This window comes from Parus major, chromosome 6, assembly GCF_001522545.3.
Source record: "Parus major isolate Abel chromosome 6, Parus_major1.1, whole genome shotgun sequence".
In the NCBI taxonomy this organism is placed as follows: domain Eukaryota; kingdom Metazoa; phylum Chordata; class Aves; order Passeriformes; family Paridae; genus Parus; species Parus major.
The window spans coordinates 19,759,851-19,786,215 of NC_031775.1; the positions used below are offsets into that span (position 1 = coordinate 19,759,851).

Consider the following 26,365-nt stretch of genomic DNA (forward strand, 5'->3'; position numbering starts at 1 on the left):
AGCTGCTCGCCCAGTGCCGGCAGAGCCTGGCGCAGGCCATGACCGAGGTGGACAAGGTGGTGGAGCTGCTGGAGGCCGCCGGCGCCCTCGGCCCCCGCGACCTGCGCGACCTGGAGGCGGCGGGCGGCGGGAAGGCCGAGCTGCTCATCGCCCTGCTGCTGGGCAAGGAACGGGACCACTTCCAGGACCTGCGGGTGGCCCTGGAGAAGACGCAGCCCCACCTGCTCTCCATCCTCTACCTGAACGGCGTGGCGGGGACGCCGGCCGCGGCCGAGACGGCCGGTGAGTGGGGCCGGGGGCGCGGGGCGGGAGCAGGAGGAGGGCAGCGGCTGCGCCCGCCCACCCCCGCCGGGGCAGCGCGGGCCCCTCGGGGCCCCCCGCCCGAAGGTGGGAAGGGAGCGGGCGGGGGTCCTCCTTTTCCGGTGGAGAATAAAACTCTCCCGTGTTTGCTCTCGGGCTCTCGATGCTTGTTTTGTGCTTCCGACCCTTTCGCTTTTTCTTCTGGCGGGAGCGCTGGTGCTGGTCCCCGAGAGGTGCCGCGGATGCTGCGCCTTGTCCTTTGGAGAGGCCAGCCTAGCCGGGTTCTTGCGGCTGCTGCCGTTCCCCGAAGTGGCGTGTCGCCTGGGGACTCGGAAAACCGAACCCGAAGGGGCTTTTCTCCCTTGAGCACCAACGCCGGAGGTGTTACACAGGCGCTTCTTGACCGGGCAAAACCGAACCTCCCCCGTGCAGCCACTCTGCCGGAGCTGGCCGGCTGGCAGGACTCCAGCAGATGTGCCTTTGAGTAAATACTGTAACTGTTTTTCTCCGGACAGCCGTGTGTTTGTTTGAGGCTATATTGTTGTAACTCTTCTTGATGGTTAGAACAGGGAAGATCATTGAATAAAACATTGATTTAACCGCAAATCCAGACGAGAAGATTTTGGCTGTGAAACACCTCCTTAAGAAAGTTGGGCTTAGATCCACAGGTCTTTCCCTGTTCTCCTTCCTCCAAAACAAGTCGCAGCCTACTTTCATGTGTACAAACCAAAGCTTTAAAATAACAATAGGTGACAGTACACAAGGCCTTGCAAGTGCAGCTTTGTTTCTAAATGAGATATTGGAGTAAATGGTAATTCTGTATTATAGTGATGTGTGGGCATTCTTATCCAGTGCGACCAAGTTGACTGATCCAGAGATGTGGGGTCTCTCTTTGGTGTCATTACTGGATTTGGGATTTTCAGTGTCACTACCTGTTTATGTAAGGAAATGCATTGGGTGGGCTTCTCGACTCTTGCAAACCATACAATTTCTTCAAGAAAACAAAGCTATTTAAGAGCTGCTTCTGTCTGGAAAATAGCCCTTGCGTGTGTGCTTGCACTGTGTACTCTACCCTTACTTGAATTATGCTGTGGATAGTAAGATTTCTGTAAACACAAATGCTTGGGGGTCTTAGGTTTTGTTTTATTTCAGTGTACTGTTGTGTATGGCCTTTTCTATATGGCAGGACCTCACAAGATGGGGGAGAAATGGACGGAACAATAGACCTCAATACTTGAAACATTATGTGGTCTGACATCAATGGGAGGTGAGGGCACTCACTGCCTTCCAGAATGGCACCCATGATGGCTTTGTATGGTTAGAGTAAAGCACATTCTTGTCTTGTTGAGGAGATGGATTAATGGTGCTGGACTTCCAGCACTCTCCAGGCTTAGAATCAAAGGTGTAAAAGGTATAAAAAAATAAAGTATATGTTGGATGTAGTAATAGTCTTCATTTTTAAAATGCAAGTTGGAATTGAAGAATGTCTCACAACACTGAGTTCTAGAAGGAAAAATAGTTTGATTGTCTGTTTGATTGAAGTGAGCTATATCCTCTTTGACTGTGTTCAGGAGGCTTAATCTGAGTTAAACTAACATCTCTGTGGGGAAGGGTGTTTCTCTGATGTGATGAGTTTTTAAATGTTATTGCTTTCGTTTATCAGTGGTAATAAAGAGCCAACTTTGAGATTTATGGATTTGTTTTCCTTGTGATAAACATGTTTTAAAATTAGTTTACAGGAGATTGCTGACAATGAGCCTAATTAATAGAAAACCATAGAAAGGCAATGAATCTGAACCTTCAAATACTGTTGTATGTATTCCAGCACCCTCCTGAAAAGGTGTTAGGGTAATTAATAATGAGATTGCTTGTGTGTCTGCTCTGGTAATTCCTGGTCTTTGTGTGAGTTTTTCCTGGATGTGTTTTACAAAGAGTTAATGCTTGAGGGTGACTGATAGGAAGATTCTTGTTTGAACATGTATTCAGCTATTTTATTGTAATCAGTTTTATTCTGATACCTCCCTGTAGGGAGTTTGACCACCCCTCTGCTCTTCTCATGCCATTTGGGAGTTTTACTCCTCTATACTGGAGATACTGTAGGTGGATGAGTCAAGACACTTTTTGGTTTTTGGCAAGAAGTAAGATGTACATGTGGCAGTGAGAAGTGTTGGATTATATATTTGAAATACCCAATTGAAACAGTCCATGTTACATAAAATGCCTTGATTCTTAAAAGCAAAAAAATATGTATATCAAACATCCCTTTGATTGAACCTATAGAGTTGAATAAGTTTTTTATATTACCAATAGTGTATGTAAAAATGGTAGCTTACAGTGGTACATGTAATTTTAGTATTGTTTGGAAGAGAAGGCTAATAAAATGCACATCATCTGAATGCTTGCTGGAGATGAAAATTATTTAATCAGTAATGTCTTGTAGTGGAGTTCACTAATTTTTTTTTTTCCAGCATGCTGCTGTTGTGAGGGAAGTGAGAAGGTAATTTAGAAACATAATCTTGTTCAAAGCTTCAGAAATCAGCATACAGACCACTCACTAAAGTAGGTTGTATGTTTCTTCATCCATTTTAACATGTGCAAGCTGTACCATTACTTTGGTTTTTTCCTTCTCTGTTAAAATATTGCCTCCTTTTGTTTTTTAAAGGCGATGTGTGAACTCTGATGGGAACTCAGGTTGTTATTTATACCAGCAGTTCTTGTGACTGGCTGCACAATGTAGAGCTGACACTTTTATAAGTATTTATCTGTGCCACACAGAGGGAAGTAAACAACTGGGCAGACTGCTCAAGGGAAATAACTGGGGTCCTGGTAGCTGCTGAAAGATTTTTTCACTCTGTCTCTACTTTACAAGGAGTTTTTTTATCTTTATGGAGTTTCCTCCTGCTCAGAAACCATTTAAATATGTTTAACTTCTATAGGGGCTTCTAATTGCAGTTTTTAAACAGAAAACTGTATAGTTTCTCTACTAAAATGTATATTTTTTAAGTTTTCTCAGATTAGAAATAAAGCATAATCTGGCCAACAGTGTTACTTAAGAGTGCAAAATCAAACAGGAAATTGCCTTCTGTAAAGCAGAAGGTAAAACCAAGTGGGGTTTTCTGTTTCATTTAATCATGTTTGGAGACTTTAGTTCTTCCTTGAGTAAAACCTTTGATTACTACATTGCACTTCTTTGTAAACATTTGAGAGAAATTGACTCTGCTCATGTGAGAGTGGTTGCTTGGCTGATTTAAAATCTCCTCCTATTTTGCACATGGATGAATTCTTTAAATAGTGTTCTAAGTGTTCTTATTTATTTACTTGAGGCTGAATTTATAGATTACCATTAAATACTTGATTTGGCAAATGACCTCCATCATGCATCTGGGAAATCCTTATCCCAATGGAATTGCATATCCTTTTTAATATGGAAATAAATTACTTCTGAGCATTCAGTTGTCTCTTAGATATCTAGCTAACCAGAAAATGTTTCATTCTTACAATTGCTATAATGTGAGTTTGTCTCATAAAAAGTGTCCATGACAATAATGCAGTGGAAGGTACTTCATTGTGACAAGTGCTATGAAGATGTGTTTTCTTTAGATGTAATTAAAAGACCAGAATAGAAATCTGAGGAACCTATGAAGTCTTCAAATTTCTTCAGATAATGTAGAGCTTTATACTTGCATTTTTGTGATACTACAAGGATGGAAAAAAGGCAGGTTTGGTCATTGAGCTTGGAATTTGTTTTGAGATGAGCTTGTGGGGCTACAGAGGCGCACTTTATCTTGAAACTGAGTAGATTGTGGAACTCAAAAGCTTTGTTACAGCTTGCACAGTTAATAAAATTTTAGGTTCACAGGTTTTTTTTTGTATTAGTAGTTTGTCTCCTGTACCCCTCCAGCTGCAGTCAGCCAAGCATGTGTTAGGCTTTAAAGGTGTTTTCTTTAACAGTTTCAAGACGAGAATTTAAGTTCTAGAGCTCAAAATTGACTGCATAATTAAAAAGATCTTAAAAGGGGCAGGAAAGAAAGGAAGAAGATGGCTGTAGATTGACTTTGAAAAGATTGACTTCTGTTATTTATTAAGACTTTTTTTTTCTGTGTTTGGTCAGACAAAGTGTTAATTCTGAGTCAAAAAGTAAATGTGAGCATGTTTAAGAGTAGGAAAAAAGTTTCAGCTTTTTCCTCTTTTTAGAGGGATTATCTCAACTTCCTCTGTCTGCTTTGTATATTAAAAAAATGAACTGAGTTGTTTCAAACTATGGGATTTGAAATCACAGAGTTTTAAATACTTCCAAATCTTTCAGCATGTTTAAAACCAAACACAAAAGGCAAGCTCTGTAAGTATGAATTTAGGAGATAGCAGCTGGGACCTGCTTCTCTGACATCGTCACAGGAGACCCACAGGAAATGCAATAATTCCAGGGTTGACCTTGAAGAGCTGGAATCATGATTGCTTGGACCTGGTGCTGGGACATCCACATTTTGTTTCCTCTTTCCCATCTCTCACATAGTTTTGTCTGATCCCTGCAAAGCATCGGCCGGTGGGTGGCTAAAGGAGAGTTTGTGCTGGTGAGGAGCTGAGAGACTCTGGAGGAAGGGTGTGAGATGGGGAGGCAGGATGTGCTGTCCTGTAGGAGCAAGGTGGAAGAAAGGGGAGCTCAGGAGGCTCTGGGTGAGGTAAGGGGAGAAGACACCCTTTTCAAGGGGATGAGAATTAATACATTCCCTGGGAAAGGACAGAGGGGAGAATGAGGAAAAATTGTAAAAACACGATTTACTGACTCAAGGACTGAACTGACAATTTTGCAATTAAGTACAATTTATACTCCCTTCTGTCACTGAAAATTGGAGAGTGGGAGAAGTAGAGCAGTATGTTTGGGTTTTTCCAGACCTGTTATTAGTTCCCAGGGTAGCTACGCAAGTCTTGTTGCAGGATTTCTTAAGTCGTGTTGATGAAAAAGCAGGCAGCGTTCAGAAGTCACCTTTGGAGGAGTGCAGCTCCTCAGCAGCACTGAGCAGTAATTAAACTCGATAAAATACCCAGTGGTTGTTTAGCAGTACCTGTGTCTTCTGATGATCTCAGATTTTTGGTATCTCATGGAATTGCCAGGCTGAAAAAACTCAGGAAGATTCTGGCAAGTGTCCAGATGGGTATTCCCAATGAAATGTCTAATAGTAAGTTCATGGAAGTAGGCTCTCAATTCCAAAGAAGGAAATGCATGTTTTAGTAGTTCATAAATCCCAAGGGTGGTAGTTCTCAATTACATTTTTGCTGTGCTCAGGCAGGGAGTGGAAGGAAAGCTGGCCACAGTAAACTGCCAGGGACATTGTTTTCATCAAGTCAAGGGAATAATAACCATTTTCGTGGTGTTGGTGCATCCAACTATCAAGTTGCTTTGGACACACGCAGGACTTGGTGTCTTACAAAATTAGAAATGATCACTAAAGAAAGCCAACAGCTTTCTGTAACTTAGAGATTGCCTGTCTCAGAGGTTTCAGATCTTTAGCTTAACTACTGTTCTCAGTCTCACTGTTCTCCTGCAGCTGTAATCAGTCCTAGTTTGTCAGATTTTCTTGGACCCCTTGTCTAGCTAGTGAAAACCAAGCCACCACACAGGGTAGTGACTTCGGGCTTTCCAGTTCTCTCAGCAGTCTGTAATATGAGCTAAGTATGTCCTAAGTATCCTTTTCTTTTTTTCCCAGTTGCTGCTTTCTTTTACCACTTTCTGGATTTTTTTAACCTTCATTTCCTAGTTTTTGCTTCTTAGTTTTCCTTGCTCCTGTTAATTGTTACTTTATTTATTACTTTCTGGCATTAAAATTCCTTACTCAAAACTTCAGTCGTTAGAAAGATATCAGTAAGTCTTAATAAATTACTTGTAACAATTCCTTACGCTGTAAAATCCCAAGGACAGAGGCATCTTTCAGAGCTGTTCAGTGCTGTCCTGCTTTTGGCTGGGGTTAAGCCATGATAAATTACCAGCACATATTGGGTGTTAGTGTGAAGCAATTAGTTCCTGTTGTGGATTTTTTTTCATAAGAATCGTAAAATGCTGTACATATAGTAATGCTAAAACTTTTCTTTATGTAAGCTGTTCATAGGATTGATGCAGACAGAAAAACATGTTTGTAGATACAGCTTTTTGTGGAAAGAGCTGTAGGCATGTAGTTGAGACATCTGGGCTACTGAGCTATATTGAGCAGTTCATGGTGAAACATTACCTGTGACCTTCAAGATGAGAGTCTTGTTGGCTGCTTTTTTGTGAGCGGTGGCAATTTAGAACTGAATCATTCTGATGTAGGAGCTGGCAAGTTTGCAGTGGCTGAGCTTTGGCTTGAGGCTAGCAGTGCTTTTCTAATAGAAGCAGACAAGAAGGATGCTGTCCTATCAAGAGACCAGTGTTAGTCTGTCCCAAGTGTTGGAGCCTGGCCCTTCTGAAAGGGCCATTTTTTTGACTTCTCAGTGATACTCTGGTATATTAAATCTTGTCAATGGAAAACATAATTACTAAAATATTGAAGAAGGACCATAATGCTGTTACTTAATTCAATAAGTAACAAATAAATAAAGTAATAAAACAATTCAAAATAGCCAAAGCACAATGTGTGATGTGCAATAGGTATATTTATATGCTTACCACAGGTTGTGGTCCACTAGCAGGTGTGTTGGTGCTGATGCGTGCTGATACCAGCATCAAATCCTGTTCTCAGCTGTTGTTCAAGAGAGTCTGATCTCCATGGGGCACCCCTTCCAGGCTTCAGAAGCTGGTGATAGCAAGAATTGATGGCCCTTGAAGCTGATGGAAGCACTTCTTGGCCACTTGGGGTGAACACTGAACAATATTTTTCTCGACAATGTGTGATTACTGGGCAGTACAGGATAACACACGACAGTTGGAAGGTCCTTCTTGCCCAAACCCGTGTCAGAGGAAGTTACAGACAGCCTATTTCATATATACAATGCCACCTTCATCTTCCTCACAGCTTCCAAAAACTCTAATTTCAGAGCTCATGGGTTGAGCTGCTCAGTAGTTTGCTTGTTCACAGCATTAATATGTTTGGTCTGGAGAGCCGCTCATTGTATTTTAGAAAATCATGGGGTTTTTTCTACTTGTGTGATGAAGGTATTGTATTTTAAATAGGCTGTATCACCCTGATTAAGATTTGCTGACCTGCAACTGGAGAAAAAAAGCAAGTGTGAATGTAAAACCATGAAGTGTTTCAACTGGAGAGTTGAGGGGTTGGTTTTTTGCAGACTTTTTATGTAGTTGACAATTTATTATGTATTGGATGATAAACCAAAAAACTCTTCTTCCCCACCTCCAAACCCTCAAAGACAATGTTCTTTAAATTTACTTCAGAGCTAGCTTTCCTAAAAATTTCCTTTTGCTTTGGCTTTTTATTCTACCTGCACGTAATTGCTGATTCACGAACATGTTTATTACTCGTGTACTTACCTTCCAGCATGTGAGTAATCCCTGTTTATATGTATCAGGTCGGGCATGCACAAATGTTGGCAGAATCCAGGTGTTGCATACTGAGCTCTCTGGGTTGAACAATGTCATCAGTAAAGTACCTCTTGTACCTCAGAAAGTGAGGCTGATGGTTGTTTGCTGCTCAGTAGTGCTCAAAATGGAGTTTGTGTGGGAAGAGGTAGCTGTGGTGTAGGAAGAAAGGTGCTTCCCTTGAGGATGGATGTGAAATGTAGTGGGAATTGTGAACTCACCTTTGGTCTAAGGGAACTGTGTTCTTTCAATGCTGGTGCACCAAAATCCCTTTTCTGAAACAGACCAGGTGACAAGCATGAGTATGGCTTTCTGTAGAGGAATCAGAACTTTTCGGTTGGGGAAATAAAGCTGGTGTAGCACGTATCCTTGTCAAAATTACCAAGCTGTCTAAATTGTTACATGGATGTTCATAGGGGTTTTTAATCAGCATAAAACTATATTTATCTTCTTTACTGTTTCTGTTTCTTGTTTGTATTTGGTTTTCTTGTGGATAGCTTTTCTCTATTGCATGCTTTTGTGGAAAAATCACTGTAGGGGGAATTTTGAGACTTGGGTAGCCATGTGATCTAGCTCTTTTTGGAGCACTTATATAATCTTATATAATCTGAGTTTGCCTTCCAGAGTTACGATCCTCTTGCAGAAAGAGGAGTTGATTGAATTGTTGGGAGTTCTTCAACTAGAAGTTGACAGAAGATTGACAGATGTTGTTTTAATGAATTCTTTCAGTAAATTTTGATATTCAGTTTTAAAGTTCTCTTAAACACTTCATGCATAATCTTGTGAACACTTGCAGTGATTTTTAAGAAAGTCTAATTCGCATTTAGGTCATGATGATGTGTTTTCAGGTGGTGAGCAAGTGTGTGTGTTTAGTGGTGGTGACATCAGGTTATCTAAAGGTTTTATTTGAGGCTAAGTGCATCAGCACAACAAAAATACCCAGTTATTAACTTCTCAATACTCAAAGTAGTCATGAATTTCCAGCCTGGTTTTTCTTTCCTGAACACTTTTATGAGAAAGAGCGATGTTATTTGAGAGCTTGCTTAAGCTTTAATTGAATGTAGGGCGTGTTTTTGCTCTTCAGTTTAAGGGCCCTTTGACTTAAGTAGGTGTGGTTAAAAATAATATAAAATGCTAAGGTCTTAAAGAAAAGCAAAACAAACAAAAGCTCCCCAACAAACAAAAAATCGTAAAAGTAGGCTTTCCTTTGTAATTGATGAACTGTTTTGTTATTGTCATCAGTTGTTCCATCATGTACTTCTGATGTAGAGCTGGACTCTGAATAAACTCTGTAGGTACCTGAATTTCAGTAATAATGAAAGCAGAAAAAGCAGTACTAAACTCTCTTAAGATCACAAAAGAGGTATTCTCAAGAGGGCATTCACTTTCAATTATATTAGTTTTACCTTGAGGTATTGGTATTTTTTCCCCTCTTTTAATGAAGTGTGTATTAAAAATCTAACTTGTTCAACCCCTTTTCTGCTTTCTGTGGCGATCAACCTCAGGATGCTCAGGTTGCCTATTTCCCTCTCTCTATTTAGATATGCTGCCACAACATTCCTTTGCTGCTCTGACAGTGCACAAGCAGTCCTTGCTTTTTTTTGATGGGGAAATCTAAAGTTTTGATGCTTCTAGTTAACTTTCAAGCATATTAGGACTCGTTCTGTAACATGTATTGTCTACTTTTGGTTAAGGGTCTGATTAGTTTGCCTTAGTGGGTTAAACCTGCCTCCCTCCCTACTGAGTAACCCAAGGCTGACTTAGGTATAGACTGCAGACATGAACTTTGAGAGATATATTGTGAGATATTTCTCTAAATATCTGGCCTTGAAAATGTGTAGGCCAGCACTTTAAAAGTATGCTGTATTTCAGACACATTTGTTATCCTGTTCATGAACCATTCCTATTTTCCTGGCACCTTTGAGGTAATCAGGAGTTGATTTCAAGGGCTACACTGCTGCAAGTGTCAGAGCAGTGTTTTGGCTGGGCAGAACGCTCCTTGATAACATGGAGTAGTAGTGTCAGTTACTAAGGTCAGAGGTACTTTCTGCCTCAGGATTTTGGGCCTTGGTAGGAGTCAGGAGCATTGATGTTAATATGAAAATCGGTAGAAACATACAAGAAAAACCTGTCTGTCAAGGCTGGTGGCAGTCCTGTTCTGTACAACACTGTTAGGCTGAAACCCGTGTGTAGTGTGTGCTGGACTGGAAGAAAACACAGTGCAAATGCTGAGCTGTTTTTCTATCTCTGCCTGAGTTGATCTTCAGTGATATGCTGTGCATACGTGACTTGCATAAAATTTCATTTGTCAGGGAGTACCTCATTATATTGTCTAGAATGTCAAATCTCAATTTTGGAGCCAACTATAGTGAATTTCTTAAGTGCTGCAAAATGCCAGGTTGTTAGCATGGTTTTGGTACTGAGCTTGTCTTTTGGGGCCCTTGATTTCCTCCATACCTCAGTGATAAGCAGAAGGTAAAGGCAGACTGGTGGAACTGGAGGAATTGCAGTGGCTATTGCCCAGCTACAGCGAGGAGCACTTTGTTGCACTGTGCTCTCCTGTGAGGAATTTCAGGGTGCTACACAGCACCTTGCTCAGCATCTCTGGAAGGTTTTTTTTCTTCTTCTGCAACTCTGCATTGCAACAATACAGTGTGGGGTTTATTGGCTTTGCCCTGAGTCTGTTTAGCTTTCTCATGGGCACATAAGCCAGATCCTATCTCAGGGTTGTAGTAGCCGTGGAGGAAATCCACATAAAAAGTTCTATGAATTCATCTCACCAATTGCATTGTATATGTACATTCATGTGTGGAAATTTTTAATACGTGCTCCTTTTTTAATGAGAAATAATTTTTTTAAAAAAAAATATATATATTGAAAGTAGATAAGACTTTTAAAATAGTTTACCCCTATCAAAATATTTTTACTTGTTCTTAAAGTGCACCCCTAAATTAGGCTTTGCTGAAGTATGGTTGCATACATTTTTGTTACTGTGTAAAATGCAAATGCACAGCAATAGCTAAAACCACTCTAAACCGTTGTGGTGGAATAGTAGCTTGTGAGAGATAATGTTCAGAATAATTCCCTGGTTTTATGACAGTGAGAAGAGGTGAATTTGGATCACTGAGGCTGTAGGATTTCTGACCTTATGGATTAGATCATGAAGCCTTGGTCTTTGATTTAATTCTAAGTAGTGTCTACTATAGCTAGTATCTGCATTTTATGTGATCTGTTTCAGAAAATAACCAAAAGCATGCTTCATTTGCTTGATTTCAACAGAACATTGATAGCTTATGGAGTGGAGTCTCATTTGGCTGGCTAATCTCTGTTCTCCATTTTCTGCTGTCCTCATGTGTTTTTCAGCTCGCATGTGGTGTATTGTGAAGACAGGCTTCTCAGCTTTCCCACTGAGTACTCAGCGTCTGTTCATGATGGCTGTGGTAGAGGACATGTTATCTTTGTTATCTATATGCTTTGTGGAAAATAAACGTATAAGAAAGAGCCTAATAGGACAAATAACTCTGTGTTACCTTAAGAGAGATCCTAATGTTAAGCACAGCTCCTTCAGTGAGATTCAGAAGTTATGATTTTCTGTAAATTGCATAAATTTTGACCTGCAAAAATTGCATAAAACACCAATTTCTGATGTTCATGTTGCAGACTTATTTTAGTTCACGAAGTTGTTCTGAATATTTATAAATAAAGGTAGTAAATGGTGTGGTATGTTGGGAAGGGGAAACAAATTGTCTGTGTCTGATATTGGATTGCAGGGTACACCAGGAGCTAGGCATTTCCTGAAAGGTTTTTTGAAAGTCCTTGAAGAAATAAGATTTCTCTTGAGTTCTCTTATAAAAGAACAGAAGTGAATGATGGAAGTTAGTCTTTCTGCTCCACGGGTTTTTTTGTGTTGTGCGGGTGTTTTAATAAGTGCATCTTAATATCTGCAGCATTCTGAATGTAAAATTTAAGTTTCCCTATCACAGATCTTGCTGAACTTACAGGAGGTTTTTTTCCTTCTTTTTAAAAACAATTCAAAGAAAATGCTTTGTGGCGCTTTTTTGTCTTAATTTTATATCAGCGTCAAGAAATTTACAGACTTCTTCCTAAACAGAAATTACCCAAAGACTAATTTTCAGTAAGAATAGACTAATAATCATAATTAAAACAATGAAATATATATCATTCTCCCTGTATTTTTTTTTTTTTTCCAGATCAAGATTAGGATTTAAATAAAGTAATGTGGAGCCTTGGAAAGTTTCATTCTGTATGCACTACAAGATAGTGTCTATCTGCATTTTTGTCTGGAAGTGGCATCATGGGGGAACAATGCCATTCTGAGTCTTCCAAACAGCTCTAGGTCTGTGTTCATTAGGAGCTTCATTAAGAGTGAACCTGATAATGCTTAAGCTAAAAATGCTCATTTCATCTTAGTATAAAAACCAATTTCAGCTTCAAGTAATGCTCTTTAAAAATGGCAGAGAGGAAAAAAAAAGCTTCAGAGAGAAGCTTTCTTTGCCAGCTGCCTTCTGATGATTTTTTTCAGCCATTTTGTGGATGTCTAAGCTGAACATCCAGAATTACTGATGGTAATTGCTCTGCATTAGTTTCCTAGTGCAAAAGTAAGGAACAAACATCATGGAGGTAAGTGTGAGAATGTTGTTCACAGGATGATCATCTCCAAAGGACTTCTCTGCCATGGGGAAGAAGGAAAGGATGTCTATTCAGAGCAGGATGTGAATAATGCATTGTTAATGAACTATGAGGCAATTGATTGCAAGGACTGCTTTCATGATGAAAATCAGGTGGAGTTCTCTAAGGGGGAGAAAAAATGCATAATGGGAAATTATATGTGCTTGCTTAGGCCCTGAGTTTGTTGGGAGACCTAAGTGACGTTTCATGGGCTCAGGATGAGGTGAGATTTAGGTGTTTTCAACTTGGCTTGCAGATCAAGTGTTCCATGAGCTCAGGATCAGAAGAGAACACACCAGCCAGCCTGGGATTGGGGTCTCTCAGCTTTGTGGCATGGGTGGAGTGATGATGATCTTCCTAGAGATTCAGGGCTGCGATGTGGAGAAGGTGGCTGAGCAAATTTGTTGAAATTCCTCTGCCATAGTGGCTGTGAGCTTTTCTGGGGTGCTTTGATATTGAGTCAGTGAAATAGCTGTGATTGTCCTCGCTAAAAGTTAGTTTGCACAAAGAATTCCTTTCCACACATAATAATAAATGTTTAAAAAAGCTGTTTACTTACTGTTATAGTTGCCACTCTAGTGAAGTACATCTGGTTTTGGCGTATCATTTTGAACATAAATGTCAACCTGTTGGTTGTCCAGGTCTTTGACATGATCAGATATTCAGTGATTCGTAATTAAAAATGTGCATGCATACCTTAACTCTCATGTTCTTAAATTTGTCACTTCATGACTCCAGAGTCATGTTTTAAGAGTTTGGGTCTGAACATTTTACCATTACATCCGTCAATTTTGTGATTCCTTTCTCAATTCCTGTGTAAAACTCCTAAAGAAAGCCCTTTGTAGTGCATGGGAGGTGTAGCTGATTTCCCCAGCTTGGATGGGATAACTGGTAAAATGGTTAATGCAAATTTAATCTTTGCTGCTGCTTTCAGATAAGCAAATGGTTCACGTATGATCGTGGGATGTGAATAGACTGCATTATATGAAGATAAGATATTCTTTTTTTGCTATGCTTAAATGCTACTTGCAGATCTTAAATGGAAACTTAATAACATTCAAAATGTGCAATCTTAGTACTGTTTTCAGACACTAAGCAGAAACTCTTCATGGTTCTGTGATTAGTGGAAAATGCCAAACTACATCTTGCACCTTGCTATTTGGTATTCCTCTTCAATACTCCTGCTGTAAGAAATTATAGAAGGATAGTTAGTTCTACTTGTTTACCATGTTTAGACATAGGATTACAAAATTAATGTGAAAAGTTGATTCACAGATGGATCATGATATTATTGTCTCATCTCAAAATTTACAAAAATTGTGAATTTCTGTGAATGCATGGATTTTTTGGGTTAGTTTGGTTGGTTGGTTTTTTAGAATTTAGGTTAAATTTTTTTTTTTTTCAACAATTAATCTCACTTTACAGGTTCAGAATGGTGGTAAAATAGTGTTTTACAGTTGGAGAGGTTTGAAACAGAAGGGAGGAGCTGATCCTGAAGGACAGAAATGAAGCTGGGAATGCAATACCTACTCCAGTGCTCTGTGAGACAGTGCAGCCTGCAGAAATGAGAATGCAGTTATAATTTTCTTTAAAAATTAGTTCCTTAAAGTATACAATGCAAGCTCAAGCAAATATAAAAGTGCTGTGACTATGTCACAGTAGCTGTGTCTTCCTGGTATATTTTGATAAAAATAGCCTACCACCCTGTACAAAGTAGAAATACAGGAAAGCCTGCAACCTCTCCCAGTGGCTTACTGCTGACGGACTTTGTAATTACATCTGTCTATCTCCATCTGTACCCTGCTCGGCTGGAGGCTGGATTTAAGGTTAATTGTGTGATGGAGGATCCTGGCTTACAGCTATATCTTAATTAGAATTCACAATCCTCTTTGCATAAAAATATCTGAAAATTCTTCTAGAAAGGAACGCTGATGAGAGGGCAAATGAAAAGATTTTGATATTTCTTTTTTCATAATTTGTGAATAACTTAAGTATATATAAATATATTCGCATGCCATCTGGTTTATTTCTTTCTTCATCTTACTCTTGGCTTCTGTCATCTTGCTTATTGCTCTTTGGCTTTTTAATTAAAGGAAAAAGCAGTAGAAATTACTTTTGTGATCACAGTAACATTTCAAAGGTTATTAAATGCTATGAAAAATAGTGCTGTTCTATCTTTTGAGATTTACTGCTGTTGAACATAGCTCTGACATAATCCCTTTGAGTTGGGTGTATAATATTCTAATTAGTGTAATTAATCAAATTTTATTCTGCAAAATAGAATGTTTTTCAGAAATATATGGTTCAGTTCTTGAACTGATTGAACTATCCACGGTGAGGTTGTTACATTCAACTCTTGTTCTGATAGTGTCCTGACTGAAATAGATCTGTTCTGTAAAGTTGTGGTCTGGAAGAATTTAATTAAATGTGCAAGAATTAACAATTGCAACATTCTGGGAGCTCTCAGGATGCATTTTGATGAAAACAGAGGAAATTCTGACTGTTCAATGAGTGGTGTAAGAAGAGAAAAAGAGAAAAGTACACACATTTAATTTTGATTAATCAAGCAGTACATTGTAACTTTGGTGTTGGGGTTTTTCTGTTTGATTTCTTTGCTGCTTTTTTTCAACTTGTAACAATAGTGGTTTGGTACCTGGAGATTTTTCTTCAGCTGAAGTGAGTTTCAGCAAGATAACCTCTTAGGTCTTAAGAAAAGAGGGGGAAGGAAAAAAAAAAAGGAGGAAATCCTAAAGACCTTCCTCAAAGAGCATCACTTGAAAGATTCAGTCCAGTTTAACAAGGTGTATAAGCATATGTCCTCTTTAGCAAGAGAACACTTTGTCTCTTGGGTTGTATTCAGCTCTTGCTGCTTGCATGAGTTAAGATGATTAAGTATGACCCTGATGTTGTTAAACCAGTGCCTGAGTTCCTGATGCGATAATTTGCAAACAAAATTTGCTTTCTCATAGTGTCAGTTGCATTCCAGTTTGGCAGCATTTGAAAGTTAAATGCCCTGGCTTGGTGATTCCTTGCTGCTATTGTATATCCTACAGGGGAATCATCTTAAATGTGATAGAAGGTGCTGGACTGAAGCAAAAGCATTAAGATATTTTTCAAACCTCAGGATTTCAGTGTTTTTATTTAAAACTTTTGTTAAGCACCTGAATAATGGGATAATAATTTTTAAGAACCTTTAAAAATTGGGAAGATGAAGTTGATTTTTACCCCAGACATAATATATTTTGAAAATACAAAACTATGCAGATTGGTATACTGATTGTTGCCACTGTGAGTCCCCAAGTACAGGATTGCATGAAGGTCTAACACAAATGTTCTATTATCTGTGTAACTGTTCAGAGTACCTGACTCAAACTAATCTCTGATCAGAAACTGATCTTTAGCTGTAGCGCTGGAGCCATAAGAGTGAGAAGAAAGAAATATGTTCTGATATTTTTATTACTGCATCATCTAGGAACATTTCATCTTTGTGATTAAATGACTGGTATGGTATAGAGGTGTTGTGATCTTGGCCCAGTTTTTTCTTGCTTCAGGTCTGTCTTTAGTAGTTTGGCATGCACATTTGGAACTGGTGGTTAAATCAGGAGAGTTGTGTCTTGGGGAGCAGCAGAACTGAGAGAGGAAATGGTCCTGTGACAGCACCTTGGGACTGAGGTGGTGAGAAGGGCAGTGCTGTGTGGTGGGATCGATGGTGTTGATGCTGGTGATGTCTTCAACAGAGGACAAAGCATAGCTGGTTTTCTCTGTAAGGAGGTATCTCTTGAATTTATGTTTACACCGGAAAGAACTGACAAGCCTTACTTTGTGCTGGAGTGTTGCACCTTGTTGCTGCGTCCTGAGTGTCTGTCAATAGGGTGTGATTGTTGTCCTTGCTAATTGCTCTGCGGCTGTTCCCTCCTTCCCTCGTCAGGGTCTTGGTGAACTTGGTTACAAGTTCTTTAAGAGAAGGTAACACAGTATCTATACTTTGCAAACTAAAATTGTTACACATATGTTTAAGTTACTTCGCTCATCTCAGGATTCGCGCTTTAATTTTGCAGTAAACTTTATACAGAAAAAAAAAATAAATAAAGCAGCGTTGCAGTCAGTTGCCTAGATGTGGGGTCAGCCCGAAGGCTGGTTGCGCAAAGCCAGTAATACTGCTTTATAAAGGGGTTGTGCTGCAGCGCTAAAATTCATCCGTGAGTGACCTCTTGGAACTCTGTAACTCTACACCCACACATCCTAATTGTCTGCTTAGGTCACAGGCAGCCTTTGATGTCCCACAGACCACGGTAGGGTACTGGGCCAACTGGTTCAGCCGCCGCCTGCCGCTGCCGTGGAACAAGAGCCCTTTGTTGTGCCCGGGCTGTGGCGCTGCTCAGGGACCGCCGGGGTCCGGGCCCGCAGCTCTGCCTTCCCTTCCCAGCACCGGCACAAAGTCCAGGCAATGTTTGCAGGCTGTTCTCTGCTTTTGGCCGGGAAGGCGTCTGCTCTGTGCACAGAAATGTGTGCCTGAAATACGGCAGGAGTTTCTGGGCGAGTTAGCAGACCTTTCAGTCTGTGTTATTGCAGGAAATCTGCTGTGTTTTAGTTTATACCAGTGGGGTTTCTTGTAAAAGCTGATTAGAAAGTGGTTTGGGTTTGGTTAGTTAGTTAGGGTGGGGGTTTTGTTTCTTTCTTTGGAGATTTTTGTGGATTTTTTGTTTTTGTGGGGTTTGGGGTTTTTTTTCTTGTGGGGGGTTGATTGTTTTTTGTTTGTGTTTTTTGTTTTTTACTGCTTCTCGTTGGACAAAGGTTTCTACTCATTTATAGTTAAAGTTAATACTGGAATGTCTTCTCCAGACCTGAGTTGAGAAATGTTCTATTATCAAGAATAAACTTTTAAACAGAAAAATGTTGATATATGCACACTGTCTTATGATTCCAAGTATTTGGAAAACCAAAAATCTGGGTGGTTACAGAGATGTTGCTTTAGAAGAATATTGCCATGCCAGGAAGCACATGAAGTATTTTGAACCTGTATCTAAACTGATTGGCATGCAAGACATGAATTTATGTTTCATTTATTCAGACACTGTTCTTAGGATTGTTAGTGCTGATTGTATAACTTTAATATAAATTCATTCGGCAGCTTGACTAGCAGTGTTACAGTAACACTTGGTTGTTGAGCATACAGAGCTATAATTTCTTTAGCCCCTCCACCCCCACCCCACAGCATTAGCTTATATTTTCAAACCACAGGAGCAGAGCTCAATTGTTTGGTCATAGTCACAGAATATATGCTGGTCCATATACAGTGCTTGGCAAAAGTAATACAGTTGCTTGTAATAACACTTCCTGTATGGTTTTTTTTTTTTTTTTCACAGTTTCTTATTCCAACCTTTTGTTTTCAAGCTTGCATTAATTTAAGCTTAAGATTTATTTCATGTTATGAGCTTGCCTGCTGATCTCATTCATCCCGAAAGCAATGTTGAAGAGGGCAACAAATACAATTATAGCTATAACATAGTAGAAATAAGGAAAATGAAGTGTTGTGCAGGCAGCACCTGAAACCAGGTGATAATAGCTATGGCTATTAAGCAAACTTGTCTGGCTTTAATCAGAGACCTGTTTGTGGAACATGGACTTGATGAGACAATAATAACGTGATAATGACAAAGCTTAGCCGGGTTGGGAGGATTTGGGAGCAGCCTATATGAGATACTGTCTGTACAATCAACCTGTAATCTTTGGAGCTGAGAAGGAAGATGAGTTGGAAGAGAGCAGAAGCAGAAATGGATTACTGTAGAGCTTCACTGAAAGGTATTGGAAAGTGGAGTGGTTGCATTGGTGTTGAGTATCTTTATGGGCTCTTTGTCAGTATTCCTCTGGCTTTCTGCTTGGTTTTGGAAATGAAATGGTTAAAGGTTGTGAAAAATTTGGGGTAATGTTTCTTTTTTCCTTTTTTGTAATTCCTTTATATTACTCTTCTCCTTTTCTGAAGGATTTGATTTTTCATAGCATTGATCTGTGGTTAGATGAACAGTGAATAGATTTATTTCAGCCGTTCTTTTGAGTAAGTTGGCTGTGAAATACAGCAAATTGCTGTTTACAAGCAGAAACTAATGGAAATAAATTGCCAAAATTCCTTTAAAGAAGGAAAAATATTTTGTCAGGCAAATAAAAGTTGAATGTTCAATCTAGCCTTTACTTTATAAGGTTCTAGCTAAGAATTGTGCATCATGAGGAAGTGAAACATTCTGTGGCCCAAATCAGAATTTCTTAGTGGTTTCATTGTGGTAGTGTCATAACCTACTTCCCTCTTTCAGCGTTCAGCAGCATGGGGAGCTCTTCAGCTGAAGTCCCAACAACCTGTGCTTCCTTTACTTGTGTGTATACTAATTAAAAACAAAATGCGGGGGAAAATAATGATTTTTTTTTTCCTTCCAAGACAAATATTTGTGGCTTTGTTGTGTTCATGCCATCACCAATCCAGGGTACATGTTATAGAGTCATATATGTGCTGTGAAGTAATTTCTTCTTGAACCACATCAGCTTTTTAGTTTTGTACAGAACCTGGAGCAGTTGGATAGCTTTTCAGGTCTTAGGTGGGTTCCCAGGCAGTCAGCTTTCCTAGAGACAAACTAAGTGATTTCTGGTAACAGGTTGCCAATAGCTAAAATGGCATGTGGAAAAAATATCAAGCATTGAATTGGTCTGCATATGTGTTGTATAGAATTTGATACAAAGATCCTTCCAAGTGTGATGCTGAAGTCCTGAGTGTGCAACTGTGATACATCAATTTATACCTTCCTCCATTTATAATCATGTATGGAGGATATGGTCTTAGCAGCAGGAAAGGCTGGAAAATGAAAACATTGCAAACCTGGCTTTGACATCAGGGCTTTCTGCGAGCGACTTGTATGTAAGCAGAGGTCTTGTGACTCACTTTCCTGAGATACAGTGTTTTCATTTCTGTATCATCATTCCCACACCCTCGATTATTTTATTCCTTGTTTTAAAATCTTGTGGAACTTTTCCTGGAAATCTCACGGGAGAGTATTGGCAGTGTATGTAAGGAACTCTTGAGCTTGCAGCTGTAGAATCAGGTGGAAGCGGCTGTGTTTTGGACATGCTGCAACCTATATTTTGGATGAAGTGAATGGCAGAGCTTTTGCTGTGGAACTTAATTTATTGTCACAATGTTGGTTCTGCACAGAGTGCAGAAGTGGGGAATGGCTGAAAGCATCAATTCTGAAGCTTGTCAAGCCTTTCTAGAAGACTTGGTCTATTGAAGGCATAAATGTGGATGCAGTTCAGAGCTGTTGTTTTTTTATGAAACCGTCATTCATAACTGAACTTTTTTTTAAAAAAAATACTTGTAATGAGAAAAGTGAGATGTGTAGTTGATGTTGAAGCATTTTCCAGGGTTTTTTTGTACCTGTGTGTACAGGTTCCTAGACGCATCTGTAATGTACACACCAATGCGAGACATTCAGACCAAGGAAATGATGCTTTTAATGGATGTATGAAACTGAAGTAATATCCGTTCTCAGTTCTTTCACTGGTGCAATAATTGCTGTAGTATTTCGGTAGTGAGAACAGATTTCAAAATGAGCAAATTGCAATAAATTAACAAGGTTCAAAGTTTTGGAAACATGAGTAGCATTTCATCCTATTTGCTTCTTATTCCACACACAAAAAAAAAATCACTAAGGATGAAAATAAGCATTAGATGGTGCACAGCGTTTGTCTTCTGCTGGTGCTGTGCTGAGGCTCAGCTTCTGAGGATCCTTTGTCTCCTACAAGTTATAAAGAGGTCTTCTGTCTGTTTTGATGAAAAATAAACAGAATGAGGATCTCTGTCACCTTGGTGTGAAGACTAAGATTTGAGGTCAGCAGCTTTTTCAGCCTGCAGGGAAATGCAGAGACAGGGATAATGTGCCTTTACTGTTTGCTTCACTGACTTAGAACTTAATTTATGTGAGACATACAATTTATGTGGGAAGTAAATTTTTCCTTTGCTATGTTTCACATTACAGCATTTGTTGTTTGAGCAGAAACAGGAATATTGAGACAATTGGCTCCAGTCGTAGCTCAGGTTTCTCCAGGTTCTCAATTTCATCTCTTTGTCCAGCAATTTAAAAGCACTCTTAAATATCCTTCTCAGAAAATTTTTGCAAATTCCTCTGTAGTATTTCTATTCAGGCAATAAGCAGAATTTTATTGGCCTGCCTTTTTAACAACCACAATACTGCCATACTGGAGTGTCTGTCCTGGTAACAAGAGTGGGTTTTATCATTCCAGTTTTCTTTGTATGTATGAGCCATGCTGACAGATTTTCTGCTGTTCACAACTAAACACAGAGGCAACAGGACTTTTGAAAACAAAAGTTGTGGTTTGTTCTTTAGGGCTTCTGGGTCATGAATCTTTTTCTTCTTAGAACACTGTTAGAGCTTCAGTGTTGCTTGACGAGACCCATAGAGAGCATATGCATGCTACATTGCAGCTGCAGGCTGTTCTCTCCAGGATATGTTTTTGTTTAGAGTTGCTGGAAGTTTTTTGGTAGAAAAAAGTCAATGTGTTTGACCAATTTTTGGATTTCAGACTGGTGTTTTATTGTCTGGGTGTTAACATAATTTAGCTTAATACCAGACTACATGAATAAGGTGACAACCATTTAAAGATCTATCATGCCTTAAATGACTATGATTTGGTGTCTGGATTTTTCTTATGCTATACCTGCTTCTTGTTGTGGATGTGTGAAGCTGGGAGCTGTGTTTCAGGCTGAGCTGTCGCAATGAGAACAGCAGTCACAGTGGCAGGAGAGCTCTTGTGCCACAGCACAATTCAGGGTGCAGCTGAGAAAACTTCCCCACTCATCCCTCCTGCCCTTGTTCTTTGCATTGTTTTCACTTCGCGCCATCTGTGCTTAGACCTTCTATTCACAGGGACACAGGAGGTTCCTTCAAGTGCCCTGGAAGTTTGGCATAGGGAGCAAAACACTAAAGAATATGTTAACATTGGTGTTACTCCTCAATAGGTGAACATTTCCTTGCACACCACAGCATTTTCTCCAGACCTATTCCTGCTGTTAATTAGCATGTAGTATTGCAAATATCCTATTTCCCATTCTTTTTTATCCTCTTTTTCCATGCCTGTGTCACTCACTAAAATGCAATGGTTTATGGATAGCCACTAGAGAACAGACTGAGCTACTATGAGTGATTCTGTTTCTCAGAAAGCTTTCTGCTTCCCATTAATTTAGGGAAAAATACACAGTAATTTAACAGTTGCTAAGGTTGATTTCTATTCTTTTCATGTTTTATATTGCTGGCTAAAACTTTTGGCCGTCGAAACCCATCTGTTGTCTCTCTTCTTTATTTTCATTGTTTATGGGAAGAACAATACATGTATAGTCTATGGGACATACCGTGTTTTAACAAATTTTAATCTGAAATTTTAAAACCAGTAATAATACTATGTCATTACTAGATCCGTATTCATGGTCTTATAAACGTAAGCTACAGCTCTTGGCATAAGATACTGTTGATCTTGACCTCAGGCATGGAGGTTAGAATGGTTTTTTATCAGTTCACAGTTTTGGGAAGGTAAGCCTAAACATAATCTTGCTTCTGTGTATCAACAGTGACACTCCTAATTGTTTTTTATATTTAGTTTTAAATAAATTAATCAAGCTACCTTATTGTTCTGTGCCAAGGTTTGCATCAGAAAATTGTTGTCATTTGTTTCAAGTGACATCTCTTTGTTGAACTCATAACACAGAAAAACCACCTTGGTAAATTGAATTAAATATGCAATCCACCTGTCTTTGTACTGCCAGTTAATACTTTAGTTTTTCCAATTAATGAACATGCATCCTCCAGGTACAGTATTCTATATTAAGAAAAACAATCAACAAACCAAAAGTATGCAAGTGTTTTCCTTACCTCATTGCTTGAAAAGTAGAAAATATAGGCACGATTTCTGGTTTTGAAAATAGAATACAGGATATCTAGGTAGGAAACGGGGATATTGGTGAGGTGATGGGTGCTTTGAAAAATTATCATACGTGTGTTTGGAGCCAAGGACATGACAGGGTGTTTCTGGTCCTATGAAAGTTGGTTTGTTTGTTTCTTTTTGCAGAATACAGCTTTTCTTTATTGTCTCCAAAAATACAAATTGTAAGAGCTCCCTCTCTCCGCAGTAATGAAAATTCTTGGCTTTTTTGTGCTAATTCAAACTAAAAATTAAAGGTAGGAAAATTCTAGAGGTTGGCTTCAGTAAGAAGATAAACTGTGTATCAGAAAGCTGTGTAAGATGATGAAGAGCTAGGAGAGATCTGTTTCTGCAGTGAGATGTAAGGAGACAGAATACACCTTCACTTCAGAGGGATGAGAATAGTACCGGGGTCAGCAAGTTCCTTAGGACTCTGATTTCTACTGGTAGGGGGAGCATGGAGTGTGGGTGTTGCTTTCCATTGTCCTAATAGACCAAGAATAACTTTGCTGGTGCCAGTGTGGATTTCCTTATCCTGTTTCTACTAGTTCTAGTAGTTGTTTTTTTTCCCCATCCAATAGAAGGGGAATGCTTTGGAAGAGCCACTGTACTTTTGAAAACACAAAGCAAATTCCAGTGCCTCACTAGATGTGCCAGTAAAATATAATGGTTGTTTTGTGTATAGTCTTTCTGTTTGAATGTTTAGCTCCACAATTTCTTTGAATCGTTTTGTGTCTTATGTTCTTCTTAGTTGTCCATTATCACTGGTATTTATTTGCTGGATACTGCTTTTATTTGTATCTTGTCTTTATTTGTGTAGGTGATAAATGTGAAATTGTGTTTCTGTGTGTGACAAAGCATCCCAATTCCCAATCTGCCAACACTTTGTTTCTGATGAATTCTGGCCAGAGAGCACTACTTGCCATGCAGGCATGAATCAGTGAGTGATCATTTAATCTGTGCAAATGCTTGTCCTTTTTTGCTTGAGCTGAGGAACGGGAGAGGTGACATTCTAAAAACACTTAAGTTGTGACTAGAATCATCCTGCCTTGAAAACCAGATGATGCTGATCTGCTATGCTCAAATGTCAAGTGATTAATAGTAGTGCTTAGTGTTTGCATTTCTAGGAATGATTACAGGGGTTGAGCCTAAAAGTAGCAGGAGGGAGGTAAGTTCTGTAACCAGGCAGGGCTTGTTCTGACTTGTTCAAAACAACAGACTTCCCTGATGCAGATTTTTGGTAAAGGAGTGTTACTCATCTCTTCAAAGGGCCATGGTAGCTCAGATATTCAGGGTTTAATTTTTCAAAACTTTCCTGATGGTTGCTCTTGACATGTCATAATTGCTGTCTGATGGCATCACCAAAAAACACTCAAAGTTGTGCTTTTTGATGGGCAAACTTCTTGATGTAGAATGAACAGGTTCTTATACACAAACTGAGCTCAATTTTGAATTATAAAGCTTTTCTCTTATGGCTGGGGGGGTGTTTCTGCTCAGTGTGTCTTGGATAGTTGCAAAATATTGATCAGCTTCTGGGTTTTACATATGTGAAACTGGTGGCAAGTCACCAGCTTTATATTTTTCCCTGTTCAGCTACCTGAAGGTAACAACTTTGTTGCATTGCTTATAATATTATAGGACTCTGATGCTTGGAGCTGTTAATAGTGCAAGGGGCTGAGACAGGAGCTCTCTTTGGGTGGCTGAAGAGGGTTTGTGTGGGGTTTTATTTTTGTTTTCTCAAGTGCTAATGTACATTTGTGCATTGAGACCCTTCCCTCTTACAATCTGTCTAGAGAATGGAGAAAAGCATGCTTCATGAAGCTAAAAGATAAATAAATATGATCAACCTGAAACTCTCACGTGTCAGGATATGTAACTGGATACATACAGAGAACATGCCAAAAATAAGAGTGATCATGGGATGAAATATTTCTGGTTCATCCCATTGTTCTCATACTGAAGATAGTAGCATGTAGGTAATCTGACTTTGCTCTTGATCAAAAATTCTGGACCTCTGTAAAAGTCTGTGAAGCTGTTTCTTCTGGCTGGAAATAAGTTGTTGGTTGTTTGGCTTTTTTGTTTGTTTGGTTGGTTGTTTTTTTTATTTTTTTTTTACTTTCAGAAACTTGGGTTTCTTTTCCCCCACTTATTTCAATTATCTTAATTTTGTGCATTCTTTTTTTCCTTTAAGTACTGATTTACTAAGTATTTCTGGAAGGATCTCTGCATTTTAAATAAAACAGAATCAGCACAAGCATCTCTAATTAAAAAGGAAATTTAGCCCTTAAGTGAAAAGCTGCAGGATTTATTTTCCCATCAGGATAAAGGGTAGCACAGGAAGGGAAAGCAATGATTTAAAGAGCTACATGCTATCAATCTTCTTTTCAGTTGAAGAATTTAAATTTTCTTTGAAGTTTTCCTATGATGTTATTTGTGAAAGAGAATAGATGCTTATATGCTTTTGTACAAATTAAAACCCTTTTGGGATTTGTTGCATTGTGGGTTTTGAAATGTGAACTACTTTTTAATGGTTCCAAACTAATATTCACAGTTGTTTTTGACATATCTTCTAATGTACTCAAAATGTCGATTTTTGGAAGATATTATCCAAACAGAGAGAGAAGATGTAGTATTTCCCACAAGGAATTTGTGGTTTATAGCACTCTTAGGAAAGCGTGGAACTGTTGAGCTGAGCTCCAGTCATCTTTTTGCTTTTACATACTTCAGTTTACTCAATTAGACTTCTTTTTTTTTTTCCTCCCTACTTTGTATTTTTAAAAATTGTGCAGCAACATAAGAATAGGTGGATGTGGAGAAATTGTGATTGAATGTAACCTACTTGTTTGTGATTTAAAAATCTTGAATATTCTTGACTTATAGAATGGCAATGTAGAATAAGAATATCTCTGTAACAGCAGCAGTACTATGAGAGAATAAAGAAAAAAGCAGTGAATATGTCTTGTAGAGAAAAGTTGCAGTGTTGAAGATGGCTGTAATTCATGACAGGAAATTTTAATCCTGTGGTAAACAGTGATCCTTCTCAACCTGTGTCTTCATTGTCATTTCCTAAGCAGTTTTTCATGTTACAGAGTAGTTGAGTTTCATCTTTATTGTAATATCTTTCAAATATTTGGTAGTTATGGGTGCAGTAGCACTGTAATTCATCCCACTTCTGGCTTTTGGTGGTTTTGTTTAGGGAGAAACCTTTTCTTAGTTTATAGAACTTGGTTTTGATTATAGTTTAGTCTGTGTTTAACTGTATGTCAGTGTTTCATGCTGGAAACTGTGTATAAGAGGAAAACAATGGATGCAATGAATGTTTACCCTTTGTTTTCCTTAAACCCACTACCATTCTCCTCATGTTTTTTCTGTCCTCTGCACACCCTTGACATCACTGTTCTCATAGCTGTTGTTGAAATGGGAATCACACTGGAACGAACACTCGATCCTGATGGCAGCTGGTTTTATTGACACCATCTCCTCTAGGAAAATATCCAATATCTACAGAACCTGTTCAAGGAAAAAGATGTAAGGGAAAGCCAGTATTCTGAAGAAAAGGGTGTCAAAGCCAGCCATGAAGTCTGCACAGCAAAGCCTCTTCTGTTGCTGATGTGTAATCAGTGAAATATGGATGTTTATTTGGTTAAGTGAAGAGGTTGCAAAGTGTTGCAGTCTGCTATGCCCAACCACCTGGCATGTTTATTTAGGGCATGTTTCTGCTGCCATCAGTAGGTGAACTTGAATGTTAAAACTGTCCCCATTCAATCTTCATGCTTGACAAGTGGTGCTGATGGGGAGGCAGCATCTTCGTTTGTTTCTCTGCTCCAAAATGAAGACAAGAGATGGTTAAGGAGAAACCAGGACCTTTCTGACAGGCAGGTGACTTCCCAG

General features: G+C 39.1%; 1 protein-coding gene across 3 annotated transcripts in view; it reads left to right on the top strand.

Annotated features, from left to right (window-relative positions):
• Nucleotides 1-6: 6 nt before the first annotated feature.
• Nucleotides 7-26,365, top strand: part of DLG5 (discs large MAGUK scaffold protein 5) — a 96,424-nt gene continuing 70,065 nt past the window's right edge. For all 3 annotated transcript variants that reach the window (XM_015633423.1, XM_015633424.1, XM_015633425.1), the window contains exon 1: nt 7-282. In XM_015633423.1, the coding sequence (XP_015488909.1) occupies nt 39-282 (244 nt within the window). In that variant the 5' untranslated portion in view covers nt 7-38. The remainder of the gene's footprint in view (nt 283-26,365) is intronic.